Source organism: Microtus oregoni, unplaced genomic scaffold (genome assembly GCF_018167655.1).
Source record: "Microtus oregoni isolate MIOR12 unplaced genomic scaffold, Mior012 000011F_ref0000422, whole genome shotgun sequence".
NCBI lineage: Eukaryota > Metazoa > Chordata > Mammalia > Rodentia > Cricetidae > Microtus > Microtus oregoni.
In genome coordinates this window covers 17618080-17642294 of record NW_024543070.1, presented here as the reverse complement: position 1 = coordinate 17642294, position 24215 = coordinate 17618080, and the positions used below count along the sequence as shown (strand labels likewise).

The window sequence follows — 24215 nt, the reverse complement described above, 5'->3', positions numbered from 1 at the left end:
AAACTTAGTCTTGAAAGCTATAACACAACAAAATTTAGACACATAGAACGACTTTAGTTCTGGTTTGTTTCCATAAAGCATTTAAGCACATGGGGCTGAGGAGATGGCTCAGTAAAGTGTTTGCTGTACAAACATGAGGACCTGAGTTCAAATCCCCAGCACCTGTACCATCACAGCTGGGAAGGCAGAGACTTGAGGGTTCCTGGAGTGCTGGGCAGCCAATCTAGCCACATCAGTGAGCTCCAGCTACAGTGAGAGACTGTCTCAAAAACTAGAGTGACAGAGAAAAATACCAAGGTTGACCTCAGGCCCCCACATGCACACAAACACATAACACACACACACACACACACACACACACACACACACACACACAAAGGAAAAAACTTGCATTCTGCTATTTATTCATCAGAACAATTTTCAAATGTATTCACTTAGCTGCAGAAAACAATTTTTTGTTTAATCTATATGAAATAGTTTCATTTGGGTTTTTCAGATATTTTTGTTTTTTCTTGAGTGAAACTAACAGGCAGAATATTTGCTCTAAAGCAGCTCTGAGGCACAAAGGCAATAGAACAGGCTATAACAACAAACTGGTTACTGTAGGCTGACAGATTTTTTTCCTTATGGTTTTTGTTTTATTTTTACGTTGCATCTTTCCAAGCCACTAATACATCAAGTTAGTTTAAATTATCAGTCAAACTAAAGTAAATCTAAGAAGCTCTTCCACACTCCCAGGCTATGCCAAATCAGTGCCCTGAGAAACCCCCACTGACTAGAGGGGGTGTCTCCCTAATTCAGCAGAGGGTTGAGTCATATTCTAAACCACTGCCTCGACAGTACTGACAGAAATTAGGTCACCTGACCTATGAAGTCATAGTATATCCACCCGGTCACAGGAAATCTTGGTACCTAAGAAACAGCCAATCTAACTGTTGTGATGTACAGGACCGGCCCTTCACCAAAGCCCCAGGAAAAAAATCCCATCAAAGGTCTCAACCATAAGAAAACTGTAATAAGCTTGAGCTTCCCACCACTTTCTAATCTATTATCTTTTACCCACATTTTAAAGATGCTTGTTTTCCTCGTAGGAGCACACACCATCACTCAGACTGTTTATTAATTATGGCTCCCTACTTTGTTATTGTCTAAATCTAAGATAAAAGAGTTGCATGTAAAAGAGACAGTATAGAAAGACCCTCTGGCAGCTGCGACTATTGTCCATTATTCTCTCCACCTGCCACAGCCTAAACAACGCACTACTCTTTTGTCTATGGTTTGTTTTTGTTTTGTTTTAAAGAAACTGTGTAGTAAAAGGCAATGGAGAATACACATTCAGACCAACACCTTATCTTTAAAAACTGCCTACAGGGGGCTGGAGAGATGGCTCAGCTCACTGATTGTTCTTCCAAAGGTCCTGAGTTCAATTCCCAGCACCCACATGGCGGTTCACAACTGTCTGTAAATCCAGTTCCAGGGCATCTGACCTTCATACCAATGAACATAAAACAATAATAATAAAATAAATTTACAAAAAAACCTGCTTACAGTTTTAAAAAAAAGTTTCGTTTCTTATCTTCAAATACTGCTATGAATATACTGTTTTAACAATTACAGTAAATTAGAGAAAATGAAACCATGACCTAAACTCTGTCGGTCATGTTCTCGTTTAACACAACACAAAGGAGTTATCACGTCTTTTCCCTACGAGCTGACTGCTGTTGTCATGTGGACATACCTCCAGTTCTTTAATTTTTTCTTCTGCTACTTTCTGTTTTTCTAACAGCTGGTTGTGAATTACTTCCTTGGATTGTAGAATAAACCTAGAAAACAAAAGCGTTGAAAATGATGGCACATGGCTACTGCATTCCAGATCAACAGTTACACACCCACAAATACTCAACACTAGATTCAGGACCAAAAAAGAAAGAAAAAACAAAAACACCCTGTTACATTAAATACTCTGGAAACCATAATGGTTATAAGCTGTCTTAGCCAAGGAAAAAGAAAGGGTTAAAAGTGCATTCTGTGTTCCTATTTTAAAGACAATCTGACATTGAAAATATTTACGGATAGGAAAAAATGGCAAAAGCATTAAAAAAAAATCTATCAAAAAGTCAACATATAAGCTACCAAAATTCCTGGTAACTTTGAGCTGTAGACTTTTGTGTAGACTTTAAAGCAGTATTTGTAAACTGCAGTGTCCTTCCATCTTTTAGAGTTTTCTGCAGCAGCCGTAACTCATGACCTTTCAAAGTCACAATCAAGTACTGTGCTAGGATCAATGCCTTAGTGTGTCTATGAGCTCCACACACAAAGGCACTGTATAAGCCCTAGTATCTTTTATTATTATTCCCAGAGTATGTAATACCTCTGAAAAGCTCAAAATGCACAAATAGAAAGCTTTAACTTTTTCCATTTCACAGTCAGGCACATTATTTACCAGTGCTGAGGGTAAATACGGGGAAGCTTTATATATTAAGAGTCTGTTCTGCGGTGTTACACTCATAATTCTTGCTTCAGGAAAAAGAAGAACAAACCATTTCACTGCTTCAAGAAGAGGGCTGAATGAAGGATTTCTCTTCTACTGGAACCACAGAAAAACTCCAGTTACTCAAACCACTCTCAGGATTGGCTAACTAGGCTAAAACAGATTTCAAGGGACAGCTGCAAATACTTAAGAGTATGGTTCCCCCTTTGCACTTAAGGATTCAGCAGCAAAGAACTAAACATTATCTTTTTAACAAAAAAAAAAAAAGTCAAACAAATCAAGGTAATAACCATTTGTAATCTTCTCTGCCAACTTTGAAGCAACATCATTGTACCTAGGCGGGACCTCACCGAGAAGCTGTTATCACGGAGAGTGGACAAGTGGAAGGAGTCCACCAGGGCAACTAGAGCCCTGACCCCGGGGAAAATGTCTTCTCCGTCATGAATAGACCTGACCGTACATAGTAATACAATCCCATGCCCATATATCTTTTTTATAGATTTATTTTACTTTTATGTGTATAAACATTTTGCCTGTGTGTATCTGTGTACACTACATGTGTGCCTGGCATCCATGGAGGTCAGAAGAGGACATCGCTGCCTTAGAACTGGAGTTAAAAACGGTAGTGAGTTACCACCTGGTGCTGGGAAATGAACCAGGGTCCTCTGTAGGAGCAACAAGTGCTCTTAATGTCTGAGCCACCTCTCCAGCCCCTAGTTCAGCTATCTTAACTATGATTGTTTATTATCTCCTGGAAATATTGCTCACACTCATTTAAAAAAAATCATTAATTGTAGGTCTTTCCCTATAGAACCCATCATTTCTAAACGTTCTCACTGGATCCAAGAGACAAGTGCTATTTCAGATAAGACTGTGTCGCACTGGAAGGGTTGGTGTTCAGAACCAGGTGATGCTCTTCAGGAAGAGCTGCTCTGAGCTGCACTGGTCTTAGTGACAGGACATGAAAAGCATCACACAAGGCCAAGCCCAGGAGCTGTCAATTACACCATTCATGTACCATTTGGCTAATCAAAGTCCTTTAGGCAGGGAAGTAATTTTCAAATTAAATACACATTTTCTAACAGCACTGGTTGCCTACCATTGAGTAGTATTCTCAAATGATAGGTCTGGGAATTTTTCAAGGCTAAGATTAGAAGTCATTACTTTATGTGGCCTTTAAAAAGAAAGTTATCTGAACAGATACTAAATCTCTTGAGCAGAAAATAAAGTCACTAGAAAGCAAGAAGAGTAAACAACAGAAACACATTGTCCATAGCCACACACACTTAAGGTCAGTATCTTAGCCAGGCCAACTTCACAGGCCAGTCTACAACCGCGAGCTCAAAACATCTCAGCCATCCAGATATTAAACAAGATGAGAATTTTATAAGCCCAAATGTTTACCAAAAAGGGTTGTTACACCCAGCACTCATGAGGCAGAGGCAGGCGGATCTCTGTGAGTTCGAGACCAGCCTGGTCTACAGAGCTAGTTCCAGGACAGGCTCCAAAGCCACAGAGAAACTCTGTCTCGAAAAACCAAAAAAAAAAAAAAAAAAAAAAAAAAAAAAAAGAGGGGAGCTGGTGTGCAGGTGACAGCTGGGGTCACATGACCTGTAATAGAGCCACTGCTCTGCAAAAGACCTGAAGTCAATGTCCTGTGTGACCTGTTGCATTAACTCCTCATTTGTGTGCAGTCACCTGGATAACATACTTCCCTGACTCCTTCCCTCTGAGGAAACCACAGGCTGTGATCCAGATCATACCACAGGACTGACAGGTGAGGTTCCTTTTTGTTTGTTTGTTTGAGGCAGGGTTTCTCTGTGTATCTCTAGCTGTTCTGTAACTTGTTCTGTAGACCAGGCTGGCCTTGAACTCAAAAACATCCACTGCCTCTCCTCAATATTGTAAAACAAGTCAGGTGCAAGGCGCATGCCTTTAATCTCAGAACTTGGGAGGCAGAGGTGGGCAGATCTCTGTAAGCTTAAGGCTAGTCTGGTCTACACAGTAAATTCCAGGACAGCCAGAACTATATAGTGAGACCCTCTCTCAAAACAAGCAAACAAATAAAAAAAAATATAGACCCAGGAGCTGGAGCAATGGCTCAGTGGCTAAGAGCACTGGCTGCTCTTCCAGAGGACCCGGGTTTGATTCCTAGCATCCACATGATGAGCACTGGATGCTCTTCCAGAGGACCGGGTTTGATTCCTAGCATCCACATGATGAGTCACAACCATCTACAACTCCAGTTGCAGGATCTGATGCCCTCTTCCAAACTGAGAGCACCAGACATGCATGTGTGCACATACATAAATGCAGGCAAAACACTCATACATATAAAATAAGATCACACACACATACACACACATACACACACACACACGGCCTGGAGAGATGGCTCAGTCATGAAGACAGCATATCATTCTTGTGAAAGACCTGAGTTTGACTCTCAGCATCCATGTGAGACAGTTCACTACCACCTGTTAAATCCAGCTCCAAGAGCAGCACTTCTGGCCTCTGACACATGTGTACACCTCCCTGCCTCAAAGCACACAAACACAAAATTTAAAGTAATAAAAATTAATCTAAGCTGGGCTGTGGTGGTGCATGCCTTTAATCCCAGCATTTGGGAGGCAGAGCCAGGCAGGTCTCTAAAGTTCAAGCGAGTGTGCCTCTGTGTGAGCGAGTGTGCCTCTGTGTGAGCAGGTGTGCCTCTGTGTGAGCGGGTGTGCCTCTGTGTGAGCGAGTGTGCCTCTGTGTGAGCGAGTGTGCCTCTGTGTGAGCGAGTGTGCCTCTGTGTGAGCACAGCTGTGTCAGGATGCCAATGCCTTAGATTCATCAGAGGGCAAGGTTTCCACCAGTCCAAATACAAATGCTGAGAGATGGCCAGCCAATCTTTAGGTAAAAACAGTATATGCAAAAACTGCCAATTTCAACTTCCTCCTCCTGGATGGCTGCGTGGTCAACCCCCACCACTCCCCCACAGAGACCAAGATCAGAGCCCCCTTCCTCTTCCTTCACAGTGTACAGAATAAACACTGAATACCCAGCTGTGGATGCAGGCCTGCCCAGGCCCAGCCTGACGTTACTTGTGCCTGTCTTTCTTAATCTCCCTTTGCTCCCACTCAGGTTTCCAGCACCCAGTCATGGGTCATGCGTTAACCATAGCTAGCTTTCTCAAAGTAGTCGACAACTACAGATCCCCGAATATGCCGAGTCAAAACTTGACATAGTTAGACAGGCGGCACAGCCCACGCTAACGCCAAGAAAGGCAGATGAGATGCACTCCAGAGGGTGGCAAGAAAGCTCGGGGGGGGGGGGGGGGGAACTGCTGTGGGAGCCCGAGGGCCTGAGCTGGGAGAGAAACCATCTACAAAGTAGTCTCTTCACTTGCATACTCCCTGCCGTACATCTCACACACACTCTCAAAAAAATAAAGAATAAAAAAGACTACCATAGGGGCTGGAAAGATGGCTCAGCAGTTAAGTGTGCCTGCTGTTCTTCTACTGAACAGAGTTACATTCCCAGCACCCACAATGGCTAACAACCACCTACAATAAGGTCCAGGAGATACAACTCCCTCTTCTGGCCTAAGCAGGCCCCGAACACACGTGGCATACACATACATAAATTTAAATAAAAACAAAAACAATCAACCTTTTATTGATGTCAAGCAAGAAAAAATGAATAATAAAACACACAAAAATAAGTCCTCAAGTAATCTCATGTAGTTAGACCTAGGACGAAAAAAGGAGAGAAGGAAAGAAACCTTTAAAGAGATCATGAACTTGCACTTTCTAAAACAAACAGACCACCACCCTAAACCACCACTAGGACACTCAGAGTCCCAGCCAGTTTCAAAAATGAAAACTCACAAAAAAAAACAGAACAAAGTATAAACTACTGCAAACCAAAGATAATGACAGTCTTGAGGGCAGCCAGAAAAATGACACATTATATTCAGAGATAAGAATTATAACAAACTATGCAAGGAGAAGACAATGGTATGACATTTTCAGAGTACAAAAACAGTATTAACCAGCATTATATACAAGGTGAAAATATATTTCAGAAATAAAAGAGAAATTCAAACAAAGGCTGAGAATATTTATCCTGGCAAATATGTGTCATAAGGAATGCTACAAACAGTTCTTCCACCAAAAGAAGTGCCAAGGCTGGGGACAGAGCTCTGGGGCAGAGTGCCTGCCCTGCCTGGCGTGTGCAAGATCCTGAGCTCAATCTCCAACACTTGGAAGGGGGAAGGCAAGAGGATTATGTTTGAGGACAGCCTAGCTACACAGAGAGTTCCAGGCAAACCTCGGCTATACTTACCCTGTCTCAAAAACAAACGAACTACACTTGTCCATAACCAACTAATTCTCAACGGCACCAAAAATATATACCGAAGAAAAGACAGCCTACCCAATAAATGGTGCTGGGAAAATTGGAAATACAAACGCAATAGATCAGACTTGATTCCTATCTCTTACTCTATACAAAACTGCATCAAAGATCTAGAGGCATCACAGACGCAAAAATCTTAAACTACTGGAGGTAAACAGAGGAAATTATTCAAAGCATTATTACAATTTGGGTGTCCTGGTGATAGTGACTCTTCCCTGTAATCCCATCACTTGAACACTCTGATACAGGAATGACTGCTATAAATTTGAAGCCAGGATTTACTAGGATACCTAGTAAATTCCAACCTGAGTGGTGATAAGTAGGACATCTGTCTCACATAAATAAAAGATAAAGAGACAGAATGACTTTCTAGACAGGAGCCACCAAAGACATGGGAAACAAGAGATTGTTTCATGACACTAATAAGCATCTGCACAACAAAGAAAATAACTAACAGAGATGAACCAATCTGCAGAGGGAGAAAAATATTTTCAACTGTCAAGTCAAAGAATCAATGCCTAGACTACACAGAGAACTGAGAAAACATGCCAGGGAGCACTGGAGCTAGGGGTACAGCTCCTTACACGTAAGAGACACTGGGTCCAATCACCATCATCACATAAACCAGGTTTGGGGCCTATAATTCCAACACTCAGGTAGTGGAGGGAAGGGGGGTCTGAAGTTCAAGGTCATCCTCTACTACAAAGAGAGTTAGGGCTAGCAAGACAGTGAGCAGGAGACTGACAACCTGAGCTCAGTCCTGGTATGCACTTAGTGGGATGAGAAAAGCAACTCCTGTAAGTTATCCTTTGCTCTCCATATACTTGCATGTCCCTAACCCTGATGGCACGCGCACCCGCACACACACATATATACACACGCACACACACACACCCCACGGGGACAAATAAACTACAGCACTCTAGATGCGTTTCACAGCCTCACAGCCCTTTCCCCTACACTCAGGCTCTTCCGTTCTTTCCACTGTCTCTTCCACAAAGGCAGAACTAAGTTCTACAGAGGATGGTATAAATGTCTTATTATGGGATAAATAAGGAGAAATAACATACAATGAAATCTTTCATAGCTCTTAGGTGATTTTGAAAGCTCCCCAAACAAATTATATCTAAAGAAACAGATGTGCCAATTTCCCTAACCCAATCATTGCATATTGCATGTTTGTATTGAAGTGTCACTAACAGGTTGGGTGTGGCACACACCTTTAATTCCAGCAGGCAGAGCTCTGTGCATTCAAGGTCAGCCTGGTCTACAAAGGGACTGCACAGTAGTCCTGACCAGCCAAGGACTACATAGTAAAATCTGTCTAATGAAAAGGCTTATACTATAGTTATCTGACTTACATTTTTGACTGCTCAGTTGAAAAGAATGCTACAGAGGCTGGAGAGATGGCTCAGTGGTTAAAAGCACATGCAGAACAATTGAACTGGGTTCAATTCCCAGTACTGACACGGTGGCTCGCAACCATCTATAACTCCAGTTACAGAGATCCATCACCCTCTTCTGACCTCCATGGGCACCAGGCATGCACACAGTGCTCAAACATACATGTGAGCAGAACGTCCATATACATAAAATAAAGTGATGAATAAATATTTTTAAAAAGTGCTTAAGGAAAATAAGGCTAAAGCAGTCAGTGGTGGTACGGATCTTTAATCCCAGCATTCAGGAGGCAGAAGCTGATGGATCTCTGTGGGTTCAAGGCCAGCCTGGTCTACAGAGTTACAGGAGAGGAGAACCAAGGTTACAAAGAGAAACCCTGTCTCCAAAAAAAGCAAAAACCTCCAAAAAGAAAGAAAGAAAGAAAGAAAGAAAGAAAGAAAACGAAACACAGCTATATAATGGTAAGATGGAGCCCACACAGTAGGCAAGCGTTATAATCCACGGTAGTTTAGACTGGGGTGGAGTTAAGAACAGCTCAGATTATGGGCTAAATTCAGAAAACCAATACTATTTGCTACTGGGCTGACTATAAGATCAAATAAAAAGGTAACTCTCCAAAGATTTGGAAGCACTTGAAAGGATGGAAAAGTCATTTGCTAAAATGGGAAAGACTAAGCAACACGGCTTACTCATAATGAGCAAGAACTTTATGTTGGCCAAGCTAACTCTGAGATACATATTAGAGCACCAAGAGAGAGGTGCACCAGACAGGTGGATAAGCAAGCTCAGCATTCAGGGAGGCAGACTAAGTTAAAGATAAAACTGTGGGCCTTTTCGATATATAAGAAGACATTTGGAGGCTGGTGATGTAGCTGAGTCATGAGGGACCTGCCTGGTATGCAAAAAGTCCTGGGTTCAAACTCCCAAACCACAAACCAGTTATGGCAGTGCACGCCTATGAACCCAGCACTTAGGACGGAGAGGCAAGAGGAGAGATGCACGGTTGGTAAAGCGCATGCTCTGCAAGCACAAGGACCCGAGTTCAGATCCACAGCACTCATGTAAAAGGCCAGGCTGTGGTGCACACCTTGTAACCCTAGGGCTGGGCAGACAGGGACAGGAGGCTCCTGGAGCTAACTGACCAACTAATCTTGCTGAACTGATCAATTTTAGGTTCAGTAAATCTTGTCATGGAAAAAAAAGGGGGGGGTAGAAAGATGGTTCTCATGTGGCTAAGGGCATTTGCTGCTCTTTCAGAGAACCCACATCTTCACATAGAGGCAGACATGAACATGTACACTCAGCTATACAGTAAATTCAAGGTCAGCCTGGGCTACATACGACACTCTGTCTCCAAAGAGAGAAGGAGAGGTAGGTAATTCCAGTAAGACAATTAAATATAAAAGAGAAAAAAAAAATCTACACAGTAAACCCAAAGTCAACTTAATGTTTACAGATGTGAAAGAAAAGCAGATGGTAGGACCGAGAAGGAATGCACAGCTGGACTCCGTCCCATCCTGCGGGGACAGGGGAGACTCAGCACTCACTGCAGGGCATGAGCACCCACCTCGCGCTCCTGAGGACCCCGGCCCACCTACAAACATTCTGTGTTCTAGAGAAGCAGCGAACACTGCAAGGTTCAGTTTGTACTAATTTAAAAACATTGTCTATTTTTAAGTCAAAACCATTGCACCTGAAATGGAAGCTGTAGTACGTTAATCTATTTTAAAACAGGTGTTTATTTTAGGTTACTCTCTGGCATTCTAAGTGTTCTGGTAAACAATCACTCTGATGTTGACCACTCTTATTCTGGTCTTGTCAAGCCTCAGATGCTGAAGCAAGTAGTGAAAAAGCTGGCTTCTTTTATCTAAGACATGATCTTTATTTCACTGGGAGGTTAAAACACTGGAAAAGGTATAATCAAGGATAATAAGAAAGTTAATCTTCTATGAGTACTGAAAGACATATACAGAAAGAAAATTGATAAAAGAGCAGAAAGTCATAAAAAGCTTTTTTAATAATTTATTTAACTTTATTTCATGTGTATTGGTGTGAAGGTATAAGACTCTGTGGAACTGAAGTACAGACAGGTGTGAGCTGCCATGTGGGTGCTGGGAATTGAACCTGGGTCATCTGAAAGAGCAGCCGGTGCTCTTAACGGGTAAGTCATCACTTCAGTCCCCTATAAAAAGTTATTTTTGACACACGTCAAAAGTCAGTCAGAAACACACATACAGGATGCCTATTGGAAGCTCGTTTGGCAATCCTAGTTCTTGGGAATCTGTATCAGGAAAGTCAACGTTAGTTTGAGACTAGCCTGATCTACATGGTGAATTCCTCCAAGCCAGACTAGGCTAAAGTGTGAGAACATGTCTCAAAACGAAGCAAAACAAAACAAAAAATAGGATGCACACTGCCGTCCAAATCTTTTACTCTCGGCCAACATAAAAAGATGGGCGGACAGCAGTCATGAGATCTTACCTATTTAGAAATAGATTTTTAATACTAGGCTCTAGATGCCTGAAAGTTTTGATATCAGAATAATTTAAGTCCTCTTTGAAGCCAAAAGGATAATGTCTTCCAAACACCTGATCCATTTCAAGGTAATGGATATGCCTCAAAACAAGGATGGCTCAGCAGTAAGGGAGTCTGCCACCAAGTCTGGCCACAGGACTTCAAGGCCCAGAACCTAGGTGATGGAAGGAGAGAAGTGACTCCCTCATGTTGTTCTGACTGCCACATGTGTTCCCATATACAAGAGATTAATTAATTAAAATCATTAATTTTAAAAAGAGACAGGGGCTGGAAAGATGGATCAGTGGTTAAGAATGCTTGCTGTACCTTCGATGGACCCAAGTTCAGTTCCCAGTACCCACATGAGGCAGCTCACAACCACCTGCAACTGCAGGAACACAACATGTTCTGACACACGTGTGCGCGCACACACACACATGCACACATACACGCAATTTTTTTAAACAAGAGAGGTAATAAGAATTCCTGACCAGGATGGATCTAGAAAACATATTGAGTGAGGGAACTCGGACTCCCAAAAGACAACAAATATCTTATGTACTCACTCTCGAGTGGCTTTTAGACATAAAGGAAAAAAGCAGCCTACAATTCACAACCCCAGAGAACCTAGACAACAAAGAGGACCCTAAGAGAGAGAGACATACGTGGATCTAATCTACACGGGAAGTAGAAAAAGGAAAGAACTCCCAAGTAATTTGGGAGCATCGGGACCATGGGAGAGGGTAGGAGGGGAGGGAAGTGGAAAAAAATATATACCACAATAAAATAACTAAAACAACAACAACAAAAGAATTCCTGACCAAGACAATGAGATATTCTCTCTCAGGCATCAGACTCAATCCTTCTGTCTCGGTTCCATGCGCCCAGCAATGGGTTAAAGGGGTGTGCCATCACTCTTAGATCTCACCTATTTTTTGATACAAGTATTAAGAAAAAAAGAATACTAACAAATCGTTAGTCTCACACCCTGGGTCAGTTCTTTCCTTTCGGGAGTTTGATTGAACCGGCTACAGTCCTTGACACAGCACTGCAGCCCTCCCATTCAGATCAGACTGCAAGCTGCTCCTAAATCTGTCACGATGACACAAGCAGCAGTTAAAATCAGAAAATTCTTTAGTACACTTAAAATGGACTGTTTTCTTCTCAAGTCAGTCGGCTAGAGCACAGTTCCCCAGTGACAAAGCAACACGGGTGGCTGCGAGTGTTTGTGAGTGGTGGTACAGATGCCTGTTTGCCATCAGCTTAGACACACTGTGGCACTGTGCCGTTGAGTCACTGCAAAGGCAGACTGTTTAATCCTTTCTGTGGAAAAAACAACAACAACAACAACAAAACAAACAAACAAACCACGTATCAGGTCTTTTTCAAAAAGCTATTTCTAATTATTTTATGTGTAGGCATGTTTTGCCTATATGTATGGCTGTGTACCATATGTGGCCTGGAGCTCATGGAGGACACAAGAGGATACCAGATCCCCTGAAGTTACAGATGGTTGCGAGCCACCACATAAGTGCTGGGAATTGAACCCTGGTCCTCTGGAAGAACAGCAGCCAGTGCTCCCAAGCACTAGGTCAGGTCTGTATGTGTCAGGAACTGTAGATGCTACACAACAGAATGAATGCAATAGATTCTTAAAAAATAAAAAACAAGAAAAACTTAAAGCCTAAAAATAAGTAATGCCATAACAAGGATACATTAAATAAATACTCATTTTAGCATGTCTCAGATAAGAAACTTCTTTTTCTGACAACTGACTCTAACAACACAACATTTTCTAAGTTAATGTTCTGTTTCCAGTGAGAATGTTCACATTCTGGAGAACTCGGGAGGAAGACAGGAAGGAATTATTAAAGAATCTTCTGCAGAAGAAACATGACTATGTGAGTCTTACGCAAATGTCTGCTAAGCGCTGCAGCCTAAAAACAATTATGTCACTGCACACAGCAGGAGAACAAGTCATAATAGCATCAAGTTTTAAATCATTGGCAACTTAAGAAAATTAAGATTACTCAAAGGTCGCCTCTCTCCAGAGATGTGCCCATCTGGGGTTCTATACATATTCGACATCAACAAAACTGAAGTCATTTTTCCCAAACACACAGCAGGAAAATTGTTTTTCTTCCCTCAGAACTCTGAGCGAGAAAAGCAATGACTTTAAATGGCTCTGTATAAAAGCCTGAGAAGGGCGAGTCCGTGTTCTGTTAGGAAAAGCGGCTGAGCAGTAAGAACCTCTCTTAAAAATAAAAATGTTTTACACAAAAAGATAAAAAGCAAAAATATTACCTCTGAAAATCATCTTTGCATTGCTTCTAAATCCTAAAATACAGGTTAATCCCTCGGGAAAGAATATAAAAGGAAGTCACACAACTGTATTTACAATAGGGCTCTCCTGCCAAAAGTAATCTACACATTTCCCCGTCTGTACTCAGCATCAAGTACCTAAACTTGAGCCTGGAAAGCCGACTCTTCCGGAGGCCCTGAGTTCAATTCCCAGCATTCACAGGGAGGCTCACAACTGGCTATAACTGTGGATCCATGGGATCTGATGCACTCTTCTCTTGTGGAGGTGTACGTGCAGACAAAATACATAAATAAACAAATCTTAAAACGTAATAATAAACAAATATCTTAACCTGATTCTGGTGAGAGCAATAGCATAGCCTGTGTTTATTATATCACAACAGCAGAATGAACAATGCCAACAATGTTTGCTGTGCGATACTTTTTAATTTTTATTTCCTTATCTCCTGGAAGTAAAATATTACTTTCTTAAATTTTAAAATTACCTCATTTAAACTGGAAGATAAACTCAATATAGATACATGAAAGTATAAAAGGGCTACAATCCTAAGATAGCACAACTATTACCTATTAATATTTAACATAAGTAGACTATCCTACCTTTACCAGATGTCACAAGTGAAATTACAAGTCAACTGTCACACGAAAGAGTAAGACAACAACAGCACGAACAACATTACAATTTTGGACAAAGGGCAAATCGACCAAGTGGCAGTGAAGAGTTTAGATTTCTTTACCCTGATTAGCTGAAAATCTGCTTGGATGCATTTTACGCAGTATCTCTTGGCTATCAAGAGTGCACCTACTATTTCACTTCCTACCTAAGCTGCATTTAACTTGCGTTTATACTTCTAGATCTTTCAGCCAACAAAGATCAACCGTAAAATTACTTCAACAAGTAGAAATAGCCACACTCCCCACCAGCAACCTCTGCATTGCTAGACGCTTATCCAGCTGGTGGATTTATACCATTGTTCATTCTTAGTTCCTAATGTAAAAAATACCCACAGAACGGTAGCATACCTCTAAATTGGTCTAAATATGGCACCAAGTTATTTTTAGTCAGTTTCAAGCTTTAAAAAGGGACTTATCATTCTTTTCAAAGGCTAATCTACTCAAGTTGCTCCCATGTTAAAAAAAAAAAAAGATAAATAAAAGGCCAATTTATCTGTTTTGAAAGTTAGAAATGTTATTTATGCACTGGTCAACAGTGTGTCACGCTAGTCCTCACATCAAACCAGTCAGAACTGCACCTATTGTTTATAAATATACAGTCTTTTCAAACACTAGCATGGCTAAGTGTTATTTGTGCATACTTAAATATAATTCTTATCAAAACATTAAGATTATTTTTAAAAACTCACCTGAGCCTATATACGTAAAAAAGAAACTCACATTAAAAATTGTTTCTTATTTGTGAAAAAGATACAAGAAATATTCAGATCCCTTTTATTTGAAATCTGGATTCCTCCTTGCACACTAGGAAGATGCAGAGACAAACCCTTGCAAATCTCCAGACAGACCGTCCCACAGTTGTGACTTTCATCACACTTCTCAAAGCAGCGCGGTGAGGTCAGCTCACAAACAGCTTAAGCAGCAGAACCAGGAATCGGTGGTAGTAGTATCAGGCTACATAACAGCCTCTCCAAAGAATATGAAGTAAGAGAATGAAAATGTGCTGGCACCGTCCCAAAAGACGGACAGCTACAGCTTCGAGCAATGAGGTTCAGAGCTTACAGTGAAGAGAATTCCTCTTCCCTGACCCTGCAGCTTGACTTTCCTGACTTTAACCCCAAAATAGCCACATAGAAGTTATTGAACACTGTCAACCATCTCTCTAAATATAAGCCGAAGGACATGTGGGATTGCAAAGATCTGTTTAAATACACACATACCCTAAAAAGGAAACTCTGTCTTCCATCGATGTGAAGATGAAGAAAGTCAGACGCAATTTACTGTATAGAACAGCCTTTGTTACCCAGGAATTGTGCCTACAGCATAATTCTGAAGGTTTAGGGATTTCTTTGTTGTCCGTTTTGACACACTGAAACTGACTGGCAATGAAAATTAGTCAACTTTCTCAAAAGAAGTAATCCTAGCAGTAATCAAGGCAGATCAAGCAATGCTAAGAAACAATTCCTTTGTCAGTTCTAAGTCAGTCTCACTGTATAACCAGGCGAGCCTAGAACTCCCTGTCTCCCAAACTGGACGAGAAACTCAATCCTCCTGCTCAGCCTCCCAAGTACTGGGATTTAAGGCATTTACCACCACACATGGCTTTACGTATTACTTTTATAATCTCATCTTGACCAAATCATACATTAAAATAGGATTATAAACCCTAATTCTTGAACCTCTCACACTTTTTAAGCATAACTTTTCTCTAAAGAATCAAGAAGCTAGGCATAGCAGCACAGGCCTGTAACCCTAGCACTTAGAAGGTAGAGGCAAGAGGATCAGGAGTTCAAGACCACTCTCACTACACAGAGTTTAAGGCCAACCTGGGCTGAGATTCCACATCAAAATAAACAAAAATGACTCAAAAAATCCTAGGCTGAAAAATAGTCAATTTAATTCAAATCAATATATATTTATTTAACATGTATTTTGCACCAAACATTATTCAGAGAATGGAGAAGTCAAAAGTAATCTATGGACAGGGTTTTAAAAGAGTTGATCTCATTGGGGAAATCATATGACACACTCAGTGTGTTCTACTAAGAGTCAAAACAAAAACCTGGTGTTGCTGATGAAAGAGTGGGTAAATCCAGACATCGCAGGATCTGAGCTGTATTCAAGCTCCTTTCACAAAGGGAAGAAGAATATGAAAACCAAAAACAGAATGAGCAAAGCTTTTCCGAAAAAAAAGGACAAAAACATGACATATATGGAAGAAAAAACCAAAATACCCATATAACAAGGGTAAAAACGCCTGGTAAACGTGCCAGTGCTCTCCTACCCTCAGCCATGACAGACATCAGCAATCAATCATCTCGATTCTGGCACTGTGAGGAACGGATGTCAGCAGACAGGATTAGTTCTCCCATAATCGCACTCTTGGGAGCAAAGGGTAGGTGATAGGAGCTCAACATGATCAAGGCTACAATAATAAATTCAGGCTAGCCTGGGCTACAAGAGACCCTATCTCAACAACAACAAAAAACTTGAGAATGTAGATCAGTGATATAGCACCTGTCTAGCAGGTATGCGGCTCACAGTTCAATACACTGCACTATAAAAAAGATCAAACAAACAGAAAAATAGTAGTTGTGGGTCAAAAGAAAAGTAGAAAAACCTATGGCTGGCTCTAAAAAAAAGCAGAGTTTTAGATTCTAAAATCATTTAAAAATAAAAATGGGGGTAAACCCATGTAATTAGAATTCTCAAGCAGCATTCAAAAGGAAGGTAAAGGCTAGGATTAAAGAAATAAAAAACAATGTTAGGCTCAAGATTACTCAAGACCATAAATTCAGAAGTAGGTATTCCAGGGTTGGCATCAGGAAAGAGAACATCCTCATGACCAGATTGGCACTCAGCAAGTCTCTCCTGCTCTGAGGCACCAATACGCTGGCCAACAGCAGATGCGGTTACCTCACACGCCCTAAGTGCCTCGCGGCACAGGGCAGACTCACACTGCATCAAGTGCAGATCACCAAGACGCTCATCTTAAAACCAAGGCTCATCCAAAACTCTAAAACCACACATTTCTCTTAAGAAACGGAGCTCGTATGAAATAATACCACTCTATCATTAACTACTTAGACATAAGCCTTACACTCTTTGCATGAAATACAACCTATTGGTAGAATTTTGGACAGAATGAAAAAACAGTAATTCCTACCTCATATGCAGAATGTTTACTAAATGACATTATTCTAATTAGATACAAAACTTCAGGGCTGAGGATGCAGCTTAGTGGCTAAGGACTTGTCTGACGTGAATAAAGCCCTAGTTTTGATTCTTTTTTTTTCCATTTTATTGATTTTTATTGTGCTCTACTTTTTCTCTGCTCCCCTCCCTGCCTCTCCCCTCCACTTCAGCCCTCTCCCAAGGTCCCAATTTACTCAGAAGATCTTGTCTTTTTCTACTTCCCACCTAGTTTTGATTCTTTAAGTCAAACATAAAACAATTAAAACTTTTTTTAATTGCAAACATTAATTTCAGGGCAGCACATCCCAATCATCCTAGCCCTTGGAAGATACAAGATCAGAAACTAGCAGGAAGCTAGCCTCAGCTACATGAAGCCCTGTCTCAAGAAAGAACAAAATGCTGGGCATGGGGGTACGTGTGTAATTCCAGCACTCAGGATGCAGGGGCAGATGGTTCCCTGTGAGTTCAAGGACAGTTTGGTGTACATAGTGTGTTCCAGGCCAGTCAGAACTCCACAGCTCCATAGAGAGACCATTTAAAAAATAATAATAATAAAATCTTTGGCTGTTATAAACAAAGGCTAAAGTAATAATGTGAAATCCAAGGATACTAACAGGCTAGCATTACTGTTAAGACCTAAGGATATTCAAATTGAGGGATAAAATTACCTCCGGTGAATGCCAGCAATGTATTTCACACTACACAGACACACAATCAAGGGTTCTATTTTGTTCTCATTCTTTTCTGTACCATTAACAACCTCACAGACTGGAGCCAACACTGAGCACCTGCAATCTCAGCACATGGTGGATGGGGGCCGGAGGACCAGGAGTTCAGTCACCCTCCACCTGTAACCTCAGCACATGGTGGATGAAGACAGGAAGACCGGGAGTTCAGTCACCCTCCACCTATAATCTCAGCACGTGGTGGATGGAGGCCGGAGGACCAGGAGTTCAGTCACCCTCCACATGTAACCTCAGCACGTGGTGGATGGAGGCCGGAGGACCAGTTCAGTCACCCCTCCACCTGTAACCTCAGCACGTGGTGGATGGAGACAGGAAGACCGGGAGTTCAGTCACCCTCCACTACAAAATTAGAGTGAGACTGTCTCAAAAATAAAGACAAACAAACAAACAAACAAAAAACACAAAAGGGACTCGCACTCTCTTACAATACGACAAAATGAAAAATGTGAACATAAAAGAAAATGCATGTGGTTCATTTGAAAAAGCAAATCCAAAATTTATCATCACTTCTCTCTTAGCAGAAAGAATGAATTTGTCACGGAAAGGGTCACCTTGTCATGATGTCATTCTAAAGTCATTACAGAATTTTACACATGTTATGCTTGCTTCCAGTCAATCACAAAGAAGTCATCCTGAGACCGAGGTCAGATTCCATTCTAAAGATCTCCAAACTTAAAGGAACGGTCTGTAAGAACATAACATCAATGCAGACACAGAAACCCCTACTCCCCAGTTTAAAAAAATCAGCTCTTCCCCTTTAGCTAACTGTAATGGAATGTGGCCCATACACAAGGGCTTTCCCATTCTTCATTTTCTCAGAAATATAAAGCAGACTTAATCTTTCTTATAAGGAGAATATGTTTGTGATAGAAAAAAAATTGTAACATAGTGGTTAATTATATTAATAAGCCCTTTCCCCCCTCATTAGCCCACTCAAATTCTCAGGAGTGCTTTTCCTTTCTCAGCAAACTCAATTTCCTCTCATTAAATTTTCTTTAAATAAATAGTTGTTAATTATTACAAAGGGGGCACCTGCACTCACTTGCACAGACCAATACACAGACACACCATACATACATAATTAATAGTACTTTTTTAAAAGGAGAGGGGGTGCAGTGATGGTTCAGCAGTTAAGAGTCCTAGCTGCTCTTGCAGATGGCCCAAGTTCAGTTCCCAGCATCTACATCAGGAGACTCACAAACACCTACAACTCTAGTTCCTAGGGAACCCAAAAACTCCATGGACATGGGAGACAGACAAGAGAGCTACACAGAGTGTGAGATCCAGGACGGCCAGGAATATACAGAGAAACCGTGTCCTTAAAAAGAAAATAAAAAAAGGAAGCTTTCCTAAGTTTTAACCCAAGTTTTAAAATAAACAATTCCACCATTTAATTCACACGAAAGCAGGACGACAGCCGTGCTTTACTCACATCCTTCCAACGCCTTCATACATGTTGGTCTCATCTACCAGCGTCATAATCTCTGTGTCTGTGAGGTGCGCATGCTTTTTCGTTCTGTTTAGCTGTTCAATCTGTAGGTCTGCAAGCTTCACCTTCTGCTGAGTATCAATAACTTTGGCTTGAAGCTCTGTGAAGGCCTAAGGAAAACAAGACCCTGATTTAGAAAGGAAACATTTAGGTCAAAGCCAGATTTATTAAAACAGAACACACTAACCAAAGTTGTCAAACTTACCAAATAAGCACAAATGAGAGTCAACAGAATTCTAATACTATGCTAAATTCTAAAGGTACCCTATTCAGACAACGTGATCAAATGAACAAGCAAAAGTCCATTAAATAACAACCGTATTTCAAATAACTAAAGAGTAATAAAAATAAATAAAATACTCAGGGGATAAAGCTCAGAGATCCAAAGCAAGAACTGTAAAAGGAACAATTCACTACATCTGTATTATATACCTAGAATTCAAAGCACTTCACATCATTTCAAAATCCTGGCTGGAGACTCAAGAGCTGGTGTCTCAGGCCTGTAACACTAATAGCTGGGAGGTGGAAGCAGAGGATTGGGAGTAGTGAGGACTCAGACACAAGATATCCAAGGCCATCTGGGCTATAAGACACCTTGTCCCAAAAAAGAACTTTTTTTAGGGTCAGTGAGATTGGCTCAGCAGATAAAGGCACTTGACACCAAGCCTAAGGGCCTAAATTTGATCCCTGGGTGCTACACGGTAAGAGAGAACTGAATCCCTCAAGCTGTCCCCTGACCTCCACGTGTGCACCCTGGCACACCATATCAGCACTCACCCTTGAGAGCGCGCGCGCACACACACAAATGCAATTAAAAAAAAAAAGATAGATCTATAGATGGGTGGATAGATACATGGACAGACAGAAACAGACAGTCAGGTAGGTAGACAGAGGTCCATGAAATGGCTCAGCAGGCAAAGGTTCTTACTACCAAGCCCAATAACCTGAGTTCCATCTCTGGAACCTGAATCCACATGATAAAAGAAAACCAGCTCCCCAAAATTATATTCTGACCTCCTCACACTCTGACCACACACCAGCATCATGACGTGTGTACCCACACTCACATACATCTGAGATTTACATGCCATGGATAGAGGTGCACACTTTGAATCCAAGCACTAAGGGTAGGAAGAGGCAGGAGGATTTCTTGTGATTTCAAGACCAGGCTGGTCTACACAGTGAGTTCTAGCTAGTCAGGGCTACATGGTGAGTTCCTGTCTCAAAAAGGAAAAAGAAAAAAATAGTGCATGCCTTTAATCCCAGCACTCGGGAGGCAGAGGCAGGCGGATCTCTGCGAGTTCGAGGCCAGCCTGGTCTACAAGAGCTAGTCCCGGGACAGGCAACAAAGCTACAGAGAAACTCTGTCTCGAAAAACAAAATAAATAAATAAATAAATAAAGAGCTGCAATTTACAGCATGAGAGAATGCTGTGTAAGATTAAGTTTACAAGTTTCAAGTCGAGAATGGCAAAGAGCAAGACCCACATACTTAGCATCCCCAGAACAATAACAAGTGACTTCTTTTATTAGCAACAACAGCTATTTCAGCTGTCCCATTGCTTAAACAGAGGTTAACCAGAGGCAGCTACTTAATATGTTACTGGGAGCTCGGGAAACATTCAGTCAGTTGACTTAAGGTTCACTCCCCATGACCCACAAAGAAAGTTGAGCTTGGGAGTGGAGGGAGGGCTCAAGGACTAAGAGCATTCAATGTTCCTGTAGAGGACCTGGGTTTGGTTCCTAGTACCCACATAGCAGCTCACAACCACCTGTAACTACAGTTTTAGGGTGATCCAAGGCTCAAGGGGGCTGTACACATATGGTAAACAGACATCCATGCAAGCAAGATGCCCACATACATAAAAATACAACTTGTTGAATGCTAGGCATGGAGGCAGAGAAAAAAAAAGAGGCTCCTTGAAGCTCATTAACTAGACAATCTAGTCAAAGAGGCAATCCCTAGGTCCCAGTGAGTGACCTTATCTCAGAATAAAAGATGAACAGTCCCTGCCTTGAATGCAGGAAGCCCTGGGTGCAATTCCTGGAACTGGGGAGACTGGGTAAATGCTGCATGCCAACTACATAGCCAAGTTCCAGGTCAGCCCAGACTACATGAGACCCTGTCTTTAAGGGAAAACAAAACAAAACAAAAGCAGAATCTGGGTCAGTGAGAAGGCTCTTCTTGCCTAAAGGCCTGATGACCAGGGTTCAATCCCCAGGAACCACCTGAACCACCTCCCATAAGTTATTCTCTGACCTCCCCTAAGCAACTTGAAGATGTCTCTCTTTTTCTCTCTCTCTCTCTCACACACACACATAAATAAAAATATATAATATTTTAATATATGCTGCTCACCTACAAAACATACTGTTATGATAATACCAAATTCTAAACTCTACTTTTGAAATGAATTTATTATTGTGTGTTTGAGTACGAGCCAGCGTGCTGCGGTCTGCCTCTGAGACATTGTGTGTTTGAGTGAGTACGGGCCAGTGTGCTGCGGTGTGCCTCTGAGACATTGTGTGCCTTGAGTACGGGCCAGTGTGCTGCGGTGTGCCTCTGAGACATTGTGTGTTTGAGTGAGTACGGGCCAGTGTGCTGCCTCTGAGACATTGCAGAATGACCCTGAGCTCCTCTCTCTTTCACCATGGGTTCCAGGGACAGAACTTAAACAGGCAAAAGCCTTCACCCACTAACCCATCTTGCTGCCTGGGGTTCAATCTTTTAGGCCTTTTCCTGCCAGTGACCTTAGCACACATCTGTTACCCTAATATTCAGGAGGTAGCAGCACAAAAGAAATTAGGGGTACAGGGTCTGACCAAACCAAACAAACAAATCACATACCAAAAAAAAAAAAAAAACACTAGAAGGTTACCTTTCTAGAAAAGTAGATTTAAACTTAATGAATTCTAGGGAGCTTTCTAATTATTGCCAAATCTCCACCAAGGAAGCACATTCGGAGTTCTTAGTAGTGTTAGGGTCCTAAGACTTTTAAGTGGCAAAAATGTTTCCAATTAACCAGCATTTGACTAGAGACTGTAACTCCAGAACTCAAGAGGCTGAGGCAGGAAGCCAGCCTGGAGTTCAAGGCCAACCTGGACACACAGTAAGTACCAGGCCAATCTAGGACAGACTGAGATACTGTCTCTAAAAAAAGAAACAAAATAACAACAAATTATCATTTGTAAGTAAAGGATAGAACAAAAAAAAAAATCCAATTCCTCTGACCGCTCATTTGGAAAACTTTACTGTACTCGGGGAGGGGGAGTTCTTTAAAAAGGAGAACGGCCCTGGAGGATTAAGGCCTTGATGAGAACATTGATATAAGAGTGTCTGGTTTTCTGAGGTGTAGAAACAAGGGCCTTCCAAGGGACGGTAAAGAATAAATGTCCTAAAAGCAAAGGCTGAACTAGTAGTTTTTCAAATCAAGTAAGGAAACCGAATTACAGAAGGTGCCCAGGCTCCAGCAAGCACTTTGAAGGGCATGTGTGGGAGACGCTGTCTTTAGCTCTTACTTTTAAATTAGATCCCTGACGGCTCCGAATAGCTGAGAGGTGACTCTGGCGTTCAGGACATGAGGACACACAGCAGCCCACTCACCCAGCCGCCCTAAGCAGCTCCTGCCAGCCAGAGCCCCCGGGGAACCCCGGCCCGCCGAGGCGGAGCGACCCCGTCTCAGGACTCCGGAAGCCAGCCCCCGCCCCTACAGTCTCTGTGCTTCGGCGAGACTCCGGGCCCCTCTCTCTTCTTGTCCCCACTCGCCTCATCATTCAAACAGACGGCTCTGTCTGCTCAAAAGCCCCCGTTACCTTCTTCAACTCCAGATCCACGGGGGCCGCCATATTGGAGCACTCTATGCGCCTGCGTTAGCTGCAAGCCGGAAAGGGATGGGAGAAGGGCGCTTTCAGGTTTAATTGCGAGGCTTCCTTCTGCGCCTGCGTATAAATCAAACCCTACCCCAGATTTCTCACAATGTATATCTACTCCATTCCGTCACTCGGTCATGAGACAAGTGGCTCTAAACATTGGGAACTCCGATAAAATTTGATAAACGTGTAACCGCTCAGGTGTGGCTCTTGGTTACCTTCCACACACAATTAGGCAAATATCTTCGTTTGAGCTGCGGGATTGGAACAGGTGTGTTCATACCCATCAAGCACAGTCCTTCAGGTAATCCCTGTGCTGTCAGGGATGTATAAAGGCCCCAGCTTCCAATCACCGAAACTTAATTCTGCTAAAGACTCCTCAAAGATCTTCTAACCACAGCACTTTTCAAAACAAGCCGTATTTGATAGATGAAATCAGATTCCTGGCTGGAGATGCAGTTCAATTGGCAGAGTACTTGCCCGGCACACGTGAAACAATGAGATTGAGCCACAGCCCCGCATAAAATAGGCGTGATGGTGAATGCCTGTGATCCAAACGCTAAATGGGTGGAGGCAGGAGGATCAGAAGTTCAAGATCAGATCAGCAAGATGCACAGGGAATAAAAGTGCTTGCCCCCAAGCCTGCCTACATGAGTTCAATTCCAAGAACCCAAGTGGTGCAGAGACCTGACTCCCACAAGTTATCCTCTGACTTCCATATTTGCGCCCCTGCACGGGCTTATGCACACACATATACAATAAATAAATGCAATTTTAAAAAATTTTTATTGTTGATTTTATTGAGCTATACATTTTTCTCTGATCCCCTCCCTTCTTCTCCCCTCCCCTTCTACCCTCTCACATGGTCCCCATGCTCCCAATTTACTCAGGAGAGCTTGTCTTTTTCTACTTCCCACGTAGGTTAGATCCATGTATGTCTCTCTTAAGGCCCTCTCTGCTATCTAGGTTCTCTGGGATTGTGAATTGTAGGCTGGTTTTCTTTGCTTTATGTCTAAAAACCACTTATGAGTGAGTGCATATATTTGTCTTTGTGGGTCTGAATTACCTCACCCAATATGATGTTTTCTAGATCCATCCATTTGCCTGCAAAA

The 24215-nt window shown here is 42.0% G+C and overlaps 1 protein-coding gene across 1 annotated transcript in view; it reads right to left on the bottom strand.

Annotated features, from left to right (window-relative positions):
* The window catches only part of LOC121453351 (prefoldin subunit 1), a 50675-nt gene extending 27511 nt beyond the window's left edge, over positions 1-23164 (bottom strand). Inside the window, exons 1-3 of the mRNA XM_041660067.1 lie at positions 23047-23164; positions 19178-19344; positions 1739-1823 (exon numbers count right to left, since the gene is read on the bottom strand). Of these exons, the coding sequence (XP_041516001.1) occupies positions 1739-1823; positions 19178-19344; positions 23047-23079 (285 nt within the window). The 5' untranslated portion in view covers positions 23080-23164. The remainder of the gene's footprint in view (positions 1-1738; positions 1824-19177; positions 19345-23046) is intronic.
* Positions 23165-24215: the final 1051 nt, after the last annotated feature.